General features: G+C 37.4%; 1 protein-coding gene across 1 annotated transcript in view; it reads right to left on the reverse strand.

The window, feature by feature from the left end:
* Nucleotides 1-11,009, reverse strand: part of Pcyt1b (phosphate cytidylyltransferase 1B, choline) — a 90,506-nt gene extending 79,497 nt beyond the window's left edge. Inside the window, exon 1 of the mRNA XM_048796307.1 lies at nt 10,637-11,009. Within this exon, the coding sequence (XP_048652264.1) occupies nt 10,637-10,708 (72 nt within the window). The 5' untranslated portion in view covers nt 10,709-11,009. The remainder of the gene's footprint in view (nt 1-10,636) is intronic.
* Between the last annotated feature and the right edge of the window lie 4,390 nt (nt 11,010-15,399).

The raw sequence follows: 15,399 nt of genomic DNA on the forward strand, positions 1-15,399 counted from the left end.
TTTTTTTTTTTTTTTTTTTTTAATGTTGAGACTGGGTCTCACTAAGATGCTGAGGGCCTTGCTAATTTGCTGAGGCTGGTCTCAAACTTGCAAATGTCCTGTCTCAGCCTCCCAAGTTACTGGGATTATAGGTGTGTGCCATCTCACCTGGTTTGTTCTGAGGGTTTCAAACAGCAAAACCTAGAAGGCCCTAGAGGCTAGGGAGTGAGAAGGAAGGTAGTATTTAATTCAGTAGTTTACAATAATGGTGATTTTTTTCCCCACAGGGGACATTTTTAAGTGTCTGGAGACATTTTTGGTTGTCACAACTTGGAGGGGTACTACTGGTATCTAATGGTTAGAGACCAGAATGCTGTTAAGCATCCTACCATGCACAGGACAATCCTACAACAAAAAATTGTCTAATCCAAAATATCAGTAGTAGCAAGGTTGAGAAACCCTAGGGTAAGGTGACCAAAATTCGTTGATGAAGTTTTTCCTGAGTAATTAACTTTGCCTTTCTTTGTTCTTCTTACCCAACACATACAGGTTATTAAAAGCATGCTCAGGAGAAATCATTCAAAATGTGATTACTCTAATTCTGAGGCCCTAATTTGTTATTCATTTCTTTATGAAGAAAAAAATCTGAGTAGTGTTCTGATCTTATTGCCTTTGAGTTTCAAATACCAAACTCCAAGCTTGCACTGATTATCTTCTTAATTAATAGACTGCGAAGGCAGGGCATCTCTTTATTAACTAGTGAAAAGTATCATCTCCTGACAACTCTATATAGTCTTTGTTCCCAACTATGGGGACAATTGGGATAAAGCAGATTCAGACACTACTCCCCATATGTATTATATTTCTCTTATTAAAATAGCCCATCTCCATTTAGATGATGTCTGCCTACTATCAGTATTAAATAGAAACAACTATGTGCAATTTGTCCTCCATCCTGTTTCTGAAGTCAGGGAACTTGAAGTCAAAAACACAGTGCTGTTGGGCTGGGGATATAGTTCAGTGACAGAACACCTACCTAGCATGTGTAGAGTCCTGGATTCAATTCCCAGTATCCAAAAACAAAACAAAACAAAACAAAAAACCCCCACAGTGCTATGTGGACTGAAGGAAAGAGATTAGTGGTGATAACTGTGTATGTAGTTGGCAAACCATAGGTGTTTTGTGAGGTGTTTTGTGTGTTTTGAGGGGCAGTAAAGTACATATTTTAGAAGATAATGGTGGGGGGTGGGGAATGGAGAAAATCTCTATGGAATTAGAATTTCTTAAGGATCTATGATATGGCCCTATTTCTTTATTTCTCTGTCATCACACCCTACCCCTTTTATGAAAACTGCTTTACCCCTTAGCCCAGGAAAATTGTGTTGGGACACCTGATTAAGAGAGTCAACCTGGACATTGTGGCAAGTCCCTGTAGTCCAGCTACTTGGGAGATTGAAGTCAAAAGATTGCTCGAGTCTAGGAGTTTAAGACCAGCCTGGGCAACATAGTGAAACCTGGTCTCAAAAGAGGGAGAGCACCAAGTCATTGCTTTTTCAGTGGTTTCTCATATCTTCATATTTCTTCATTCATGAATAAGAGTGGGGTGCAGTGGTGCATACCATCAACTCAGGAAGCTGAAGCAAGAGGATCTCAAGTTTGAGGCCATCTTGGGCAACTTAGTGAGACTATGTCAAAATAAATTTTTTAAAAAATTGACTGGGATATGGCTTGGAGGTGGAATGTTCCTGGGTTTAGTCCCCAGTATCACATACACACAAAAAGAATAAGAAGAACAGATGGACGCTAAATGGGTCAAGAGCTGAGCTGTAGGCAAAGTATTAGAATAAATGGAGTGAATGTCCCTTCTGAGGGCTTCTCAAAGCTGCCCTGATTCTTGTTTTTGCTGAGGCATGCTTTTCAGCTTTCTGTGGATTTTATAAGATAATCCTTTGCATTCTCCACCCCAGAAATCACCCTTCTGAAAGAGCTAACTTAGTGAGTGCCATTCCTTGAAACTATGAAATCTGTGTCTAAGATAGATATACAGATGTGTCCAATAAGAGATGAGACTAGCATGATAAATGAAACCAAGAGCTTGCCTAACAGTTATTTGTACTTCATGCATGGGAGGGTTAAGTTCTGCCCCAAAGACCAGCTCACAGTGAATTTTCCTTCTTAGAAACCATATCATTTCTAGATTGTTTCATATATTGTCTTATAACTTCTTTATTTTGTTGTGTTAAACTATTGTTTATTTCATAATATCAACTTATTCTCATTTGTGCCTTGATATTTATCTCTTATATGGTCAGTTAACTCATGAACAATCAGATTTGGGAAGGGCAGTTCATATTCATAGGATCTATTCACTTTTTTTACATTTTTATATCATCTTCAACCCACTCAGACTGGCTTCTATCTCTACTATTCCACTGAAACTGAGTTATGTTTCTAAGTTTTTCAGAAGGATCATTTATAGCAGTGGTTTTGATTACAGGAGATTTCCCCACAAACACCACAAGAGTTATTTTGCAATGTCTGGATGGAGATAGTTTGATTACTATGTGGGTATTGCTACTAGCATCTGGTGAATAGAGGCCAGGGATGCTACTAAACATCCTACATTGCTCAAGCCAGCCTCCACAAGGAATTTTGCAACTGAAAATATCAATAATGATGAGGTTTAAAAACCCTGCTTTAGGACCAAGATGGGTCTTTGGGATAAATGACACAAGTCAAAATAGTTAAAGGATTTTTTTTTTTTGCAGGGGGTACCAGGGATTGAACTCAGGGGCACTCAACCACTGAGCCACATCCATAGCTTTATTTTGCATTCTATTTGGAGATAGGGTCTCACTGAATTGCTTAGCACCTCACCATTACTGAGGCTGGCTTTGAACTTGCGATCCTCCTGCCTTAGCCTCCTGAGCCACTTGGATTACAGGCATGTACCACTGCACCCCTCTATTCAAAGGATTTAAGTAGACATTTCTCCAAAGAAGATGTACAAATGGCCAGTAACCACATGAAAATGCTCATCATTAGCCATTAGGGAAATGCAAATCAAAACCACAATAACATATCACTTCACACCCACTAGGACATTTAAAAAAAATATTTTATTAGTTGTAGATGGACACATACCTTTATTTTTAAATTTATTTTTATGCAGTGGAGAGGATTGAACCCAGTGCCTCATACATGCTTAAGTGCTTTACCACTAAGCTACAACCCCAGCCCCCACTAGGACATTTTTAAAATCTGGAAAGTAGCTGGGCACCATGGCTTATGCCCACAATCCCAGCAACTCATGAGGCTGAGGCAGGAGGATCACAAATTCGAGGTCAGCCTCAGCAATTTAGCAAGGCCCTAAGCAACTTGTAAAGATCCTGTTTCAAAAAATAAAAAGGGCTGGAGATGTAGCTCAGTGGCAAAGTGCCCCTTATGTACAATTCCCAGTACAAAAACAAACAAACCCTGGAAAATAACAAGTATTAGTGAGAATTGAAAAGTTGGAACTCTCATGGATTGCTGGAGGGGAATGTAAAATAGTGCAGCCTTTTTGGAAAGCAGTTTGGCACTTCCTCAAAAAGTTAAAAAATAGAGTTACCATTAGACCTACTAATTCCATTCCTAGTTTTACACCAAGAAAATTAAGAACATATGTTCACAAACAAGACTTGTATGTGAATATCGTAAGAAGCATTATTCATGATAAGTAAAAAGTGGAAACAACACAAATGTCCATCAACTAATGAATGGGGAAACAAATTGTGATATATCCACACAATGGAATGTTATTTGGCCATAAATGGGAACCAAGTACTGATACATGCTACAACATGTGTGAATCTTAAAATCATATGCTAAGTCAAAGAAGCCAAATACAAAAGACTACATGTTATATAATTGTACTTATATGAAATTGTTACTGAACCAGGTCATTTTACTCACCATGAAATATGCCAATCTATGAAACAAAGAGTTTTGCAAAAAAGAAAGTTAATTCACAAGGCAACCAATTGTGAAGAGACAAGAGACCCAAGTCTCAAATCTACCCACCAAGATTTGGCCTTGTGGATATTTATATTCTGAGGCATGATAAAAGGTGACTGGAAGTTAACTAAGAGCAGGTCAAATGAGTTTAGCCTAGAGGGTTTATTCTGGTTTTCCCTTGATTTCAAAACATCCAGAATGGGTAAATACCTATAACAGAAAGTAGATTAGTGGTTTACCTGCTGCTGGGAGCATAGGAGGAGGTATGTGGGGAATGACTGATAGTGGGTATGAGGTTTCTTCTATGGGATGATGACAGTAGTCTATTCTAAAATCGTGGCGATGTTTGTATAACCCCATGAATATACTAAAAATATTGATTTGTATACCTTAAATGTGAGTTGTGTCTTTCAAATGTGTCTTGTTTTAAGAAGCTAAATTGTTTTAGAAAGAGAATATGTAATTATGTGACCTTTAAAAATTGCTGTTGACTTGCTTTTTGAGGTCAAGACAACTGTAAAAGCTAGGAGACTAAACTGGAAAAAAATCTAGGCTTCTATAGGCAGAGTGTTTTGAAAGTATCTTAAGTTTTCATTCCAATTAGAATAAAACCAGAACTAATAGGCAATATGTTTCTGTATGCCTAATGAATAAAGATAATACAGAGAGGGTTAGGGGTGTAGCTCAGTGGTAGAATGTTTGCCTATCATGCACAAGGTCCTGGGTTCAATCCCCAGTACTAGAAAAAAAAAGAAAAGGAAAAGAGATAACACAGAGCTCTAATCAGCAGCCCAATCAAAGGACTGTCAAATTAGTAATATATTTTATATTTAAATAAGATGTTTAATGTAGTATTTATCATTTTTAAATGAATCTCTATTATAATCATTCTATTTTTCAATGAATAACAGAGAAAATCTTACAAAGCTTTTATTAATTCTCCATTTTTGGTATTAGGGATTGAACCCACAGGCACTCAACCACTGAGCCACATCATCAGCCCTTTTTTATTATTTTAAGATGAGGTCTCACTAAATTGCTGAGGCTGACTTTGAACTTGTGATCCTCCTGACTCAGCCTTCCAGGCTGTTGGGATCACATGTGTGCACTGTTGTGCCCAGTTCTTCATTATTTATCTTGAATTATTTGTAATATTTAAGAAAGTACCTAAATTGACACCCTTAGTACTTAAATTTACCCTTAGATAAAGGTGTAGCAGCCACATGAGAAAGAATTCAGATAATATGTATAAGTCCTAACTATCTCTCTTTGATGTGTCCAGCTCCTGCCCCTCTGGATAAGCTGAGAAAGAGTTGTAAAAGGTGAACCTGCCATCTGTTGTATCTCTGAGCCAGTCCTTCCCAGTCATTAAATATCACAAACCTATAGCAATCCTAGAAGACTGGCAGGGATTGAATAAGAGAGCCTTGTAACATCTTTGTTACTAGTGCTAATGGCAATGTTAATCAATTTAGAGTCTGGAGTCAAGTGGAAGTTGGTCCACCTAACATTGAATCGTGCTTCAAAGGCTAGACTGAAACTCATTCATTCTCCTAGATGACCTGGAGGTAATCCTAGATGGACAAACTCAGGATTCCCTGGACAAGAAAGGTACAGAATAAATAGTGATTAAATTCCTTTCACTCATTCAAAAAACATTTACTAAGCACCCCCAGAAGCCATGCATCCAAGATGAATGAGATAGTTTCCACTCTTAAGAACATCTAGAGGGCCTGGAATTGTGGCTCAGCGGTAGAGTGCTCCCCTAGGACGGGTGGGACCCGGGTTCAATTCTCAGCACCACATAAAAATAAAGGCATTGTGTTGTGTCCATCTACAAAAAAGATTCATGTTCTCATTTTCTCTCTCTCTCTCTCTCTCTCTCTCTCTCTCTCTCAAAAAAAAGAACATCTAGAACAAGAATATATATGTAGAACAAACTTTTAAAAGATTGCTTTAGGGTAGCAGATGTAGCTCAGTGGTACAACACATGTTTAGCATGCAGGAAGGCTTGAGTTCCATCCTCAAAACAAAAACAAAGTATACACCAATGAAAAAAATTAAATAAAAAATATATGCGAGGTATGTTGGTCATTGTTTTCAAAAGAAATTATCATGTAAATTACTCTGTGCTTTTATTTATGACTTGAATCAATGGAACTAAGGAAAACATATTTGAAACAGATATTATGTTTCTCTTGGTCCTGGACCATACTTTCCAATTTTTAAAATTCTTTCTCTCTTTCTCTCTCTCAGGTATATGGGGGTGGTGTGATTTGTCATTCATGGAAAGAAACAGAATTTTAAAATGTTCTAAAACCTGGGGCAGGTTGTGCTCTACCTGTCCATATTCAGAGGGGAGAAGTGTCAGAAGAGAAACCTCTGGCAGTGATCATATATTTGCTAATTGAATTAAGAGGATTTGTGACCCTTTAGAAGGACACAAAGACTATGTTGAGTTAGGCGAAAGCTGTACAAATAGAAGCCTGTTCCTGTAATCATGGTCAGGAATTAGAGATGAGAGGAAAGAAGGTTTAATGATGCTTTGGAACAAAAAGTAAAAATGGAACTACTTTTCCTTTAGGTGGCTTAAAAATGTTCAGCTTCATAAATCTGAGCATTCTAAGTTGTTAGAATAAAATAAAATCTTAAATATTTAATGTGTATTTACATTGTTTCTATGAATTTTTCTTTCTCTGATTATGGCCCCGTAGGCTAGAAATTTTCCTTATGGAAGACAAGAAAGCAACAAATCATGTTCTTTGAAACTTACAACTAAGCTGAGGAATTGGGTTTTATTTTTGCTAAAAATGCATTAATGTTTAGTATGATGGGTCTCAATAGGCTGTAAGAAATCACCTCAGCTAAGGATTTAGACATACAAGTTTCAGTCTGGAGGTGTAGCTCAGTGGTAAAGTGCTTACCTACTATATCCAAGATCCTGGGTTTGATCCCAGCACTGCAAACAAATAAAACCACAAGTATAATTCCTATCTTTTTTTTTTTTTTTGGTGCTGGGGATTGAATCCAGGACCTTGTGCATTTGAGGCAAGCACTCTACCAACTGAGCTACATGTCCCACCTTCATTCTTCTCTAAACAAGTCGAAATTCTCTCTTCTATCATGTTTATTACCTAGAACCAGCACAGTACCAGCAAATGCACTCAACATGGTGTTTTAGGACTAATGGATCTAACTGATGACTGGTGCCTTGGGAAGGCACCATATTTGATGCCCAGCTCTCCCCTCTGAAAAAGCTGGCAGATGTAGTTTCCAAATCCATAGACCAGGTCACATGCCCCTCCCTTCCCACCTGAATGCCCAGAAGTCATCTCTTTCTCACAAATGGGAAGTCCTTATCTTACCATGAAGACTTGGGAACAAAGACTGGTAAAGGAGGAAGAAAAAAACAGAAGATATTTTTCCATTTGATTCATGTATTCTCTGTAGAAAATCCGAGTCCACTTCAGTAAATGGTATCTTGGAAGAACTGTCAATCAACAGATATTTAGCTAATTCCTACTATGTTCCAGGCACTATCCTGGGTCCACAGGAGCACCTCTTCCAAGGAATCACAGAATATAGGGGGAGAAGTGAGGGTTTTGGAATTAGATCTTGAGCTAGTCAAAATTTCAGTGTGGAAGTATGTTGTGCTACCAATTTACTGTATGATCCAAAGGAAGAGAGGAAGGTAAATCAATAGCATAAAGCAATTTTACATAGAATTTAGAAATAGCAAAAGGGTTACTAGAAATAAGTAGGCTAGCCACATTATTTCCTACAAGGGCACCTTAGGGGATCCCTGTTTTAATGAATAAATAAAAATGATGTGTAATTATCATATCAATTGCTTGCATCTAAGTGAGTGCTTCTGGAGTTATTTGATGGTGCTTAAAAATCTTTGGTCTCTGAAGTGCATTTAACAGTCTCCTTGACTCTTATCTATATTATTAATTTGCAGACCAAAGTTAACTTGTACTATGCAAATGGAGAGATTTTAAATGAATGAGATTTTAATATAAGATTTTAAATCTATATTATTTGTTACAAAACTTAAATATATTTTGAGGACATTTGTCAACATATCTAAAAGAGACATTATGATTTTGAGCAATATTGTTTAAAAGAAATTTCCATGATTATGGAATATTCTGTAATTGCACTGTCCAAATGAGGTAGTTACTAGTCATGTGTAGCTGTTGAGCACTTGAAATGTGGCTAGTGTGACTGAGGAAAAGAATTTCAAATTTTGTTTAAATTTAAATTTAAATAGCCATATGTGGCTAGTGCCCAATAGCCATATGTGGTAGTGCCCACTTTATTTGACAACACATGTTTAAAGAAAAAGTGAAATTGAATTTGAGGAACCTGAATTTCAGCACTACCTTGGACAATTAACTTCTACAAGCTCCAATTTTGTCACTTGAAAATGAGATTATTAATAATATCAACTTCACAGGATTTTGGACAAGAGGAATTGGAATAATGTTTGGGCATTCTCCTATTTCCAAATAAGTGCTAACCAAATTTAAATATGTGGAAGGAAATAACCAACTTTATCACTTAAAGGGAGTTTCCATTCTCAGAAAGCTCTAAAATACTATTAAATTCATAGTTATCCTCACTTTTCAGATACAATATTTAATGATGCTTGTAACTATTGGCTGATAAAGCCACACCATTAGCAATAACCAGAAATGGTCATGTGTTAGTGTGGGATAACAGTGCATGGTGTACAAAAACCCTGACAGAAAGTTAACTTTATAAAAGTTGAGATCACCCGTGTGAGAAAAGTACAGTACATTGAGAACTGAGAAACATGATAAAAATGCTAATATAATCCCTTCTTTAATATTGTTACAATTAACAATGTAATCCATTTTGATTGCCCATGGGGGATAAATAAACCTATTCCATTTATCAGGGAGGAACTCAGGCACAAATTAGCAAAATAGACCAGTGGCTAGGAGCTTGAGCCCTTTCAGTGAACGTAATCACATGAAGCAAGGCATAGAATGTACTTAGAACAGGGCATGCCACCTAAGGACCAAAAATGCCAGTCATTATTATGATAAGTGATGCTATTGGGTGACCATGAAATTGGAGGCTTTTGTCTATTTTTGAGTTCATAAACAGTATGAGAGTACAAAGTGGTATTTGCACAGATTTGATTCTACATGACTCCAACATGGAAAGAGCATCTTGATTATATCTGCACTAGTCAAGAACTGAATTTAGTTGTTTTGATACCATTTCAAATCTATTTTTTGAATGAAGAATGAATCAATGATTAAATGCCTCCTGATTATCCCATTAACTGAATAAAACAAATGATAAAATGGTGGGATAAAATTGACCAAATTATGCTGTATACATATATGAATATACCATAGTTAATTTCACCTTTATGTATATTTATATATCACTAATTAAAATAACAATAACTATAAGGAGAGTGGAGGAAAGGGAAGAGGAGAAGGGAAGAGATTAGGGAAAGAGGAAGTCCTGGGACTGAAATGAAGCAGATTATATTCCATGCATGTATGATTATGTCAAAATGAACTCCAACTATAATGCACTAATAAAAACATTAAAAATAAACCCATATACCTTTAATATGCAAATTTCTCTAAAGCCAAGATAACATGATGGCTATCTGAAAAGGGACCAACTAGGGAAAATAGTCTACCAGTCATCAGCTTAAGTGTCCAGTGGATGTGGATCCAGGTTATTTTCTGAAGTCTATGGTGCTTAACGCAGCTATCCATATCCATTCCAAGGTACACAGGAAGGTTTTGAAGGAGTTCTGGGACAGAAAAGATAGGGCCGTGTCCTAAGGCCTGAGAAACCCCTTTCAGGTTAATGGAGTAAAAGTCGTTTCATCATTATAACACCAGAGAAATCATGCTGTTTCTGGGAAGATTGCCTCTGATCTTAAATTTCTTCTTCACATTATCTAGATTCTCCTTAAAACTTTGTCCCACTGCCCAAACTTTCTCCATCTAGAACTTATTTTATTTAACAAAGCTACCCTTCAAACCCACATTCCTCTGGACAATCCCCAAAATTAAAGACCACATAAGATAACTTCATTTATGTGGTAGTCACATAGCATGGAACTGTAATGTATAATTTAAAAGAATAAATAAAATTAAAAAAAAGAATTTTGGAACATTTTTATTAGGAGAATTCCTCATTTTATAAGATAATGAACATTTTGTTAAAACATTTCTCCAATGTCCTCAGGCTCCCACATCATCATTCTTTGCCTTGGGTTACCTATATTTCTTCATATTTAATTGATAAATTGACTTTATTTTTGGCTTTGGCACTGGAATTAAACCCAGGGTCTCATATATGCTAAGCATACACTCTACCACTGAGCTACACTCCCAGTCCCTGATTTTTTTAAGAAAGTGAGTCGGCTCCTGTTGCCTAACTCTATACAAGGAGCTTACACGTTCCGTAAGGGGATAAAGAAATATTAGCCACATTTTGTTTTTCTTTTTTATCACCTTAATAAGATGGATATATTTCCATTTTTAGTGGGACTCTATTAATTAGCACAGGTCTGTTATATTAGCAGATACAGAAGACTTTACTCTTTGAACTAACTTTGATGTCAAAGGCAAAAATCAATAAGAAATTGATTACATATTACCTTGCGCCAGAGTTTGGGAGTGCAATTGTTCTTGGTGTCCTCTTCCATGGTGCATTCCTGGTGGCCCACCATGTCTACCTCTGATCTCTTTCCCTTTTCTCTAGGATCTTCTTCCCTTTCAAGTTCTTATGAATCCCTGAGCGAAATTTTTGTTGTTCTGGACCAGAACACTTGACCAAAGGTCAAGCCAGCTCTCTATGCCCAGTGCTTAAAGATGAGCTCGGAGGAACTAGGAGTGTCCAGTTATTCAATAAGCAGAGATTCAAGTTGCCCGACACTCTTGCTTTATTTACCACAAGCTCCTCTTGTCCTCTCTGGACTGTTGTTCATTGACAATTGCTGTGCTCTGGACTGGCGCTATGATGGCCTGTTGTGTGGGGACAGGCAGGTTGTGGTGAAAGCTGCAGTTGTGAAAAAGGCCATTGTTTAATCTACCCTGTCCCTCGCTGGAGCTATGGCAACAAATTCCGTTGGTGAATTAACTATGTCATTGTGTGCCGGCTCAACTGATTATGCTCTCGGAATGACAAACATTTTCTTTTTTTTTTTCCAAGATAAAAAAGTAGTCAAAACCTTGAAGTGTTAATATACAAATCAGCACTTTCTTTAAATAGGAAAATAAAGATGGAGAAAATAAATCACTCAAATGTACTTTGATTCTAATAAACATTTTTATTCCTTCCAAAGAGTTATTCTAAGCACCATTGATAATGAATTTGTGCATTTTAACAATGTGGAATCTTCATAATTTCTATTAAGGTAACGTCCCCTCAGATAACTGGGTATGTGAAAAGAACTCTTTAAATATGCATGTGCTCCAGCCTTTCTGAGAAAAAGATTCTTTTAAAATCTAGCTATACCACTCTCTGCCTCCTGTTCACCATGATATGAGCTGCTTTCCTCTGCCACACTGTCCAGCCATGATGTTCTGCCTCACCTTGAGCCCAAAGGAGTGGAGCCCTCGGTCGACCTCTGAAACCAACCTCCCTGTATTGCTCAGGCTGGCCTTGAACTTGTGATTCTCCTACCACAGATTCCAGAGTAGTTTGGATTACATGCCACCCAACTCAGCTTGGATATTCTTTTTTCAGTGCTGAGGACTTTGTGCATACTAATTCCTTGTCTATAAAACCAACTCCCACTGCTCTACCCATAGAACACATATTCTATTTGATGAAATGAGGTGTTGTCTGGTTCTAGAGTTACAAAATAAAGCCAAATGAAGATGGTTAAAAAAAATCTAGCTGCACCAAAGTGCTATGGGAACTTTGGTTGCTGATTGTTACCTCAGCTCAGAATGAAGACATCTGTCTATCTAAATTCATCTTAGCTAAGTGAAGATTTCCTTGATCTCATCCCAGTGGGAAAACTATTAGTAATTTTCTCCTATATTCTAATCTCTAGGATAATAAAATATGCTCTGGTCAGTTGATGGATACTTTTTAGGCTTTCTGTCTATACATTCATCCTGTGCCATCTTTGTCTAGGTGCCATGCCAATTGCTAGAGTAGTTCTGTTAGCAGATCCACTATGAGTTTCCTAGTGTAGTAGAATGTAGTGTGTCAACTTGGTAAGCTGGAATCACATTTCCTAGGCTCCCCTTCCCTTAAAGCTCTGTTAGTTGGCCTAAAGAGGAATTTGTATAACATTTGGAAGGGTAAAGCAGGAGTCCTTACTTCCCAAAGGTGGCTGTAGTAAGGTGTGGTGACAAACAGAGGTTTAAGTGACACTAAGTCCCAGCTTGTCCTTATTCTTATTCTGTGTCCAGATTTTCTTTCCAGTTGCTGATCCTCTTGACCATTAGCAGCCATAGGCCCACCACTGTACACTTGGCTGCAGGCCTAGAAGTAGGAGCAACTCTCCATAGGTCTCCCCACAGGTTTCCTCTTCCATTTGGGTATCTAGATGCTGTGAGCTTCTCCAGCTAATGGTGAGTGGCTTCTCCTATCCTCTAACTCCCTTCTGGGCCTCCATTCCCCCGCCCCTCTTTCAACAGTGCCAGGACTAATTCCTATGATAAATCCCTTCCACAGTTCATTGTGCTTCCTTGTTGGAACTTGGACTGATACGCATAGTCTTTCAAATAATACAAGGACTATTAGGAGATAATCCTTAAGCGGGGGCTGGGAGGGAGAGTAGAAAGAGCAATAGAAAGAAAACCTGATGGAACTTGAATTTAAAATCATGGAGTAGTCCAAGGAAATGGATATTCTATTTATATGAGATCTCTCCTCACAGTTCCCTATAGCTCTTCCCCAATTTCAGATATAAGCAGATATTTTTTTTTCCTTCTTCCCTTCTGTGGCTTCTCATCCTCATTCTTATCCTCTAGAGAGGGTAGGATTGGCCATTGGAGGTAAGCCACATACTAGGGTGGATCCCAGATAGACAACTAAAATGGCCTAACTCCTAGGTACATTATTTTCTCCAGAGTGATCTACTGGATCCATTCAAATGATAAACCAGTTCCACACAGCAAAAATAAATCAACTCAAATTAAGTTTCTCTGAAACTAACTGAAGCCTAGTTCAGTCATCAGGAAAAATCATCCACCTTTAAGTTGTCCTTTAGTGTCTATGGGGGATTGTTCCAGGACCTCCCTCAGATACCAAAATCTACAGATGCTCAAGTGCTTCACGTAAAATGGTGTAGTATTTGCACATAACCTATGTACATTCTCCAATTCACTTTAAACTATCTCTAGATGACTTATAATTTCTAATACAATGTAAATGATATGTAAATAGTTGTTATACTGTATTGCTTAGGGAATAATGACAACTAAAATGTCTGTACATGTTGAGTACAGACACAAGCCTTGTAGGCATAATTATATTTTCCATCCACAGCTGGTTGAATCCATGAATGCAGAACAAGTGAATATAGGAAGCCAACTGTATTTGCATTGGTTTTCTCTTCTCAGTAATGGAAAATCACTCTTGTGTCATCAAGGCCCAAAGGTTCAACAACAGAGGCTTGTTTTGAAATTGTCTCCTGTTGTCATCTCTTAGAATTACAGTGTGTTTGATCATATTTCCAAGTTTCTTGTCTCACATCCAAAAGAAGAATCCTGGCCAATCTATTCTCTTGGTTAATTCCTGGTTATAGTAGGTGATTTTTTTCCTTGGGAGCGTGAGAGAGGTGAGCAGATAGATTCTGATTAATTATGACTATAAAGAAAATGGAATGGGGCAGAAAAATGCCAATTCATTCATTTCTACAATGATTCAGAATGTCTCTATCTGGGCCTACATCTAACATTTGTGAGGTCAAAGCAAAAGGATAAATGGAGGCTGATATATCCTGGGTCTAGATATTTAAAACTTCAAAATCACGCTAACAGATTGTACATGTGTGTGTATGTGTATTCCATCTTCATAACTCAGCAAATATACCTTGTAATTGACTTAGGAGGGCAAGTGGTTTGGAATTCCTTGCTGGAAAAGTAGGGAGGGAGGAGGCAGAACCCTTTATCTATCCTACACCACAGGATAGCACCAGCCTAGATAGCCAGGATTTTTTTTGTTGTTGTTGTTCAGTCCCTCTGCTAAAAGTCCCTGCTCAACAACCCCTTGTGCCTAGGAATGTGTGATTCTGCTGCAGTGAGGTGGTTTGTCTCAAAAGTCTGATTATCTCTAAATATGTAAGCAATATGATTGTCCAAATCTTAAGTAGCTGAGAAATTTTGAACTGAGTTGAAATAATCCACCCCTTGAATAGTTCTTGGTACAATAGTAGTTGCTTTAAAATGATTATTAAAAATACATGAGTCCCTGCAATATCTTGTAGTGCCCCTCATCATTTGCCATGCATTTGTTGGTTAACTGGGGTGTGGAAACCCTGTGATTGATGACTACATCCAGGGTTGCTTTGGATTGATGTAATCCTGAGATGAATCCAGGGAACAGATGAGGAGAAGGTAGCCTGCTTGGTCCTAAAGAAAAGTGATGGCCTCTGATCCCCACCCCTAACTCTTTGCTTTACCTGATGTATAATTAGCTATCAACAGTTCTGAAGAAGGAATGTGAAGTATGGACTTTGCACTTCCAAAATCTAGACTAGAATCATAATCTATCCTCATGATGTCAACATATGTCCAAATTCAAGAGTAGAAGGTAATGGCTGTAGCTGTAGCTCAGTAGCAGAGCACTTGCTTTGCATTGTGTGAGGCACTGGGTTTGATCCTTAGCACCACATAAAAATAAACAAATAAAATAAAGGCATTCTGTCTATTTACAACTACAATTTTTTTAAGAGTAGAAGGTAAGTATATTTGCATATTACTGTTTCTGTTGAATTCATTGTGAATCTTGTGCTAAGCCAGAAACAAGGTGAAAATTGAAGACAACTTTTTTCAATTTATTTTTTAATTAGAGCATTATAATCATACATAATATTTGGGTTCCTTTTGATAAATTTATACATACAAGGAATCTGATTTGGATCCCCATCCCCTTCTTCCTTCCCTTCTTCCTTCCCCTTTTCTCCCTTTCCCCTTTTCTCCCTCCTCTGCTGATCTTCCTTTCACTCCTTTACTTTTCATTTTTGATTGGTACTTTCTACATATACAAAAAGGTGAAATTTACTTTGGTACATTTATATACATATATAACATGATTTTGTTAGATTCATTCCATATTTCTTCCCTCCATCCCTCTTGTTCTCCTACTTCTACTTCATTGATCTTCTCTCTATATTTATGAAAATAAAGGTAATTATGACAGTACCAGCTTTCATGGAATTATAAATTAGTATATGAATGC

The sequence above is a fragment of the Marmota marmota genome, unplaced genomic scaffold, assembly GCF_001458135.2.
Source record: "Marmota marmota marmota unplaced genomic scaffold, marMar, whole genome shotgun sequence".
Classification (NCBI taxonomy): Eukaryota; Metazoa; Chordata; class Mammalia; order Rodentia; family Sciuridae; genus Marmota; species Marmota marmota.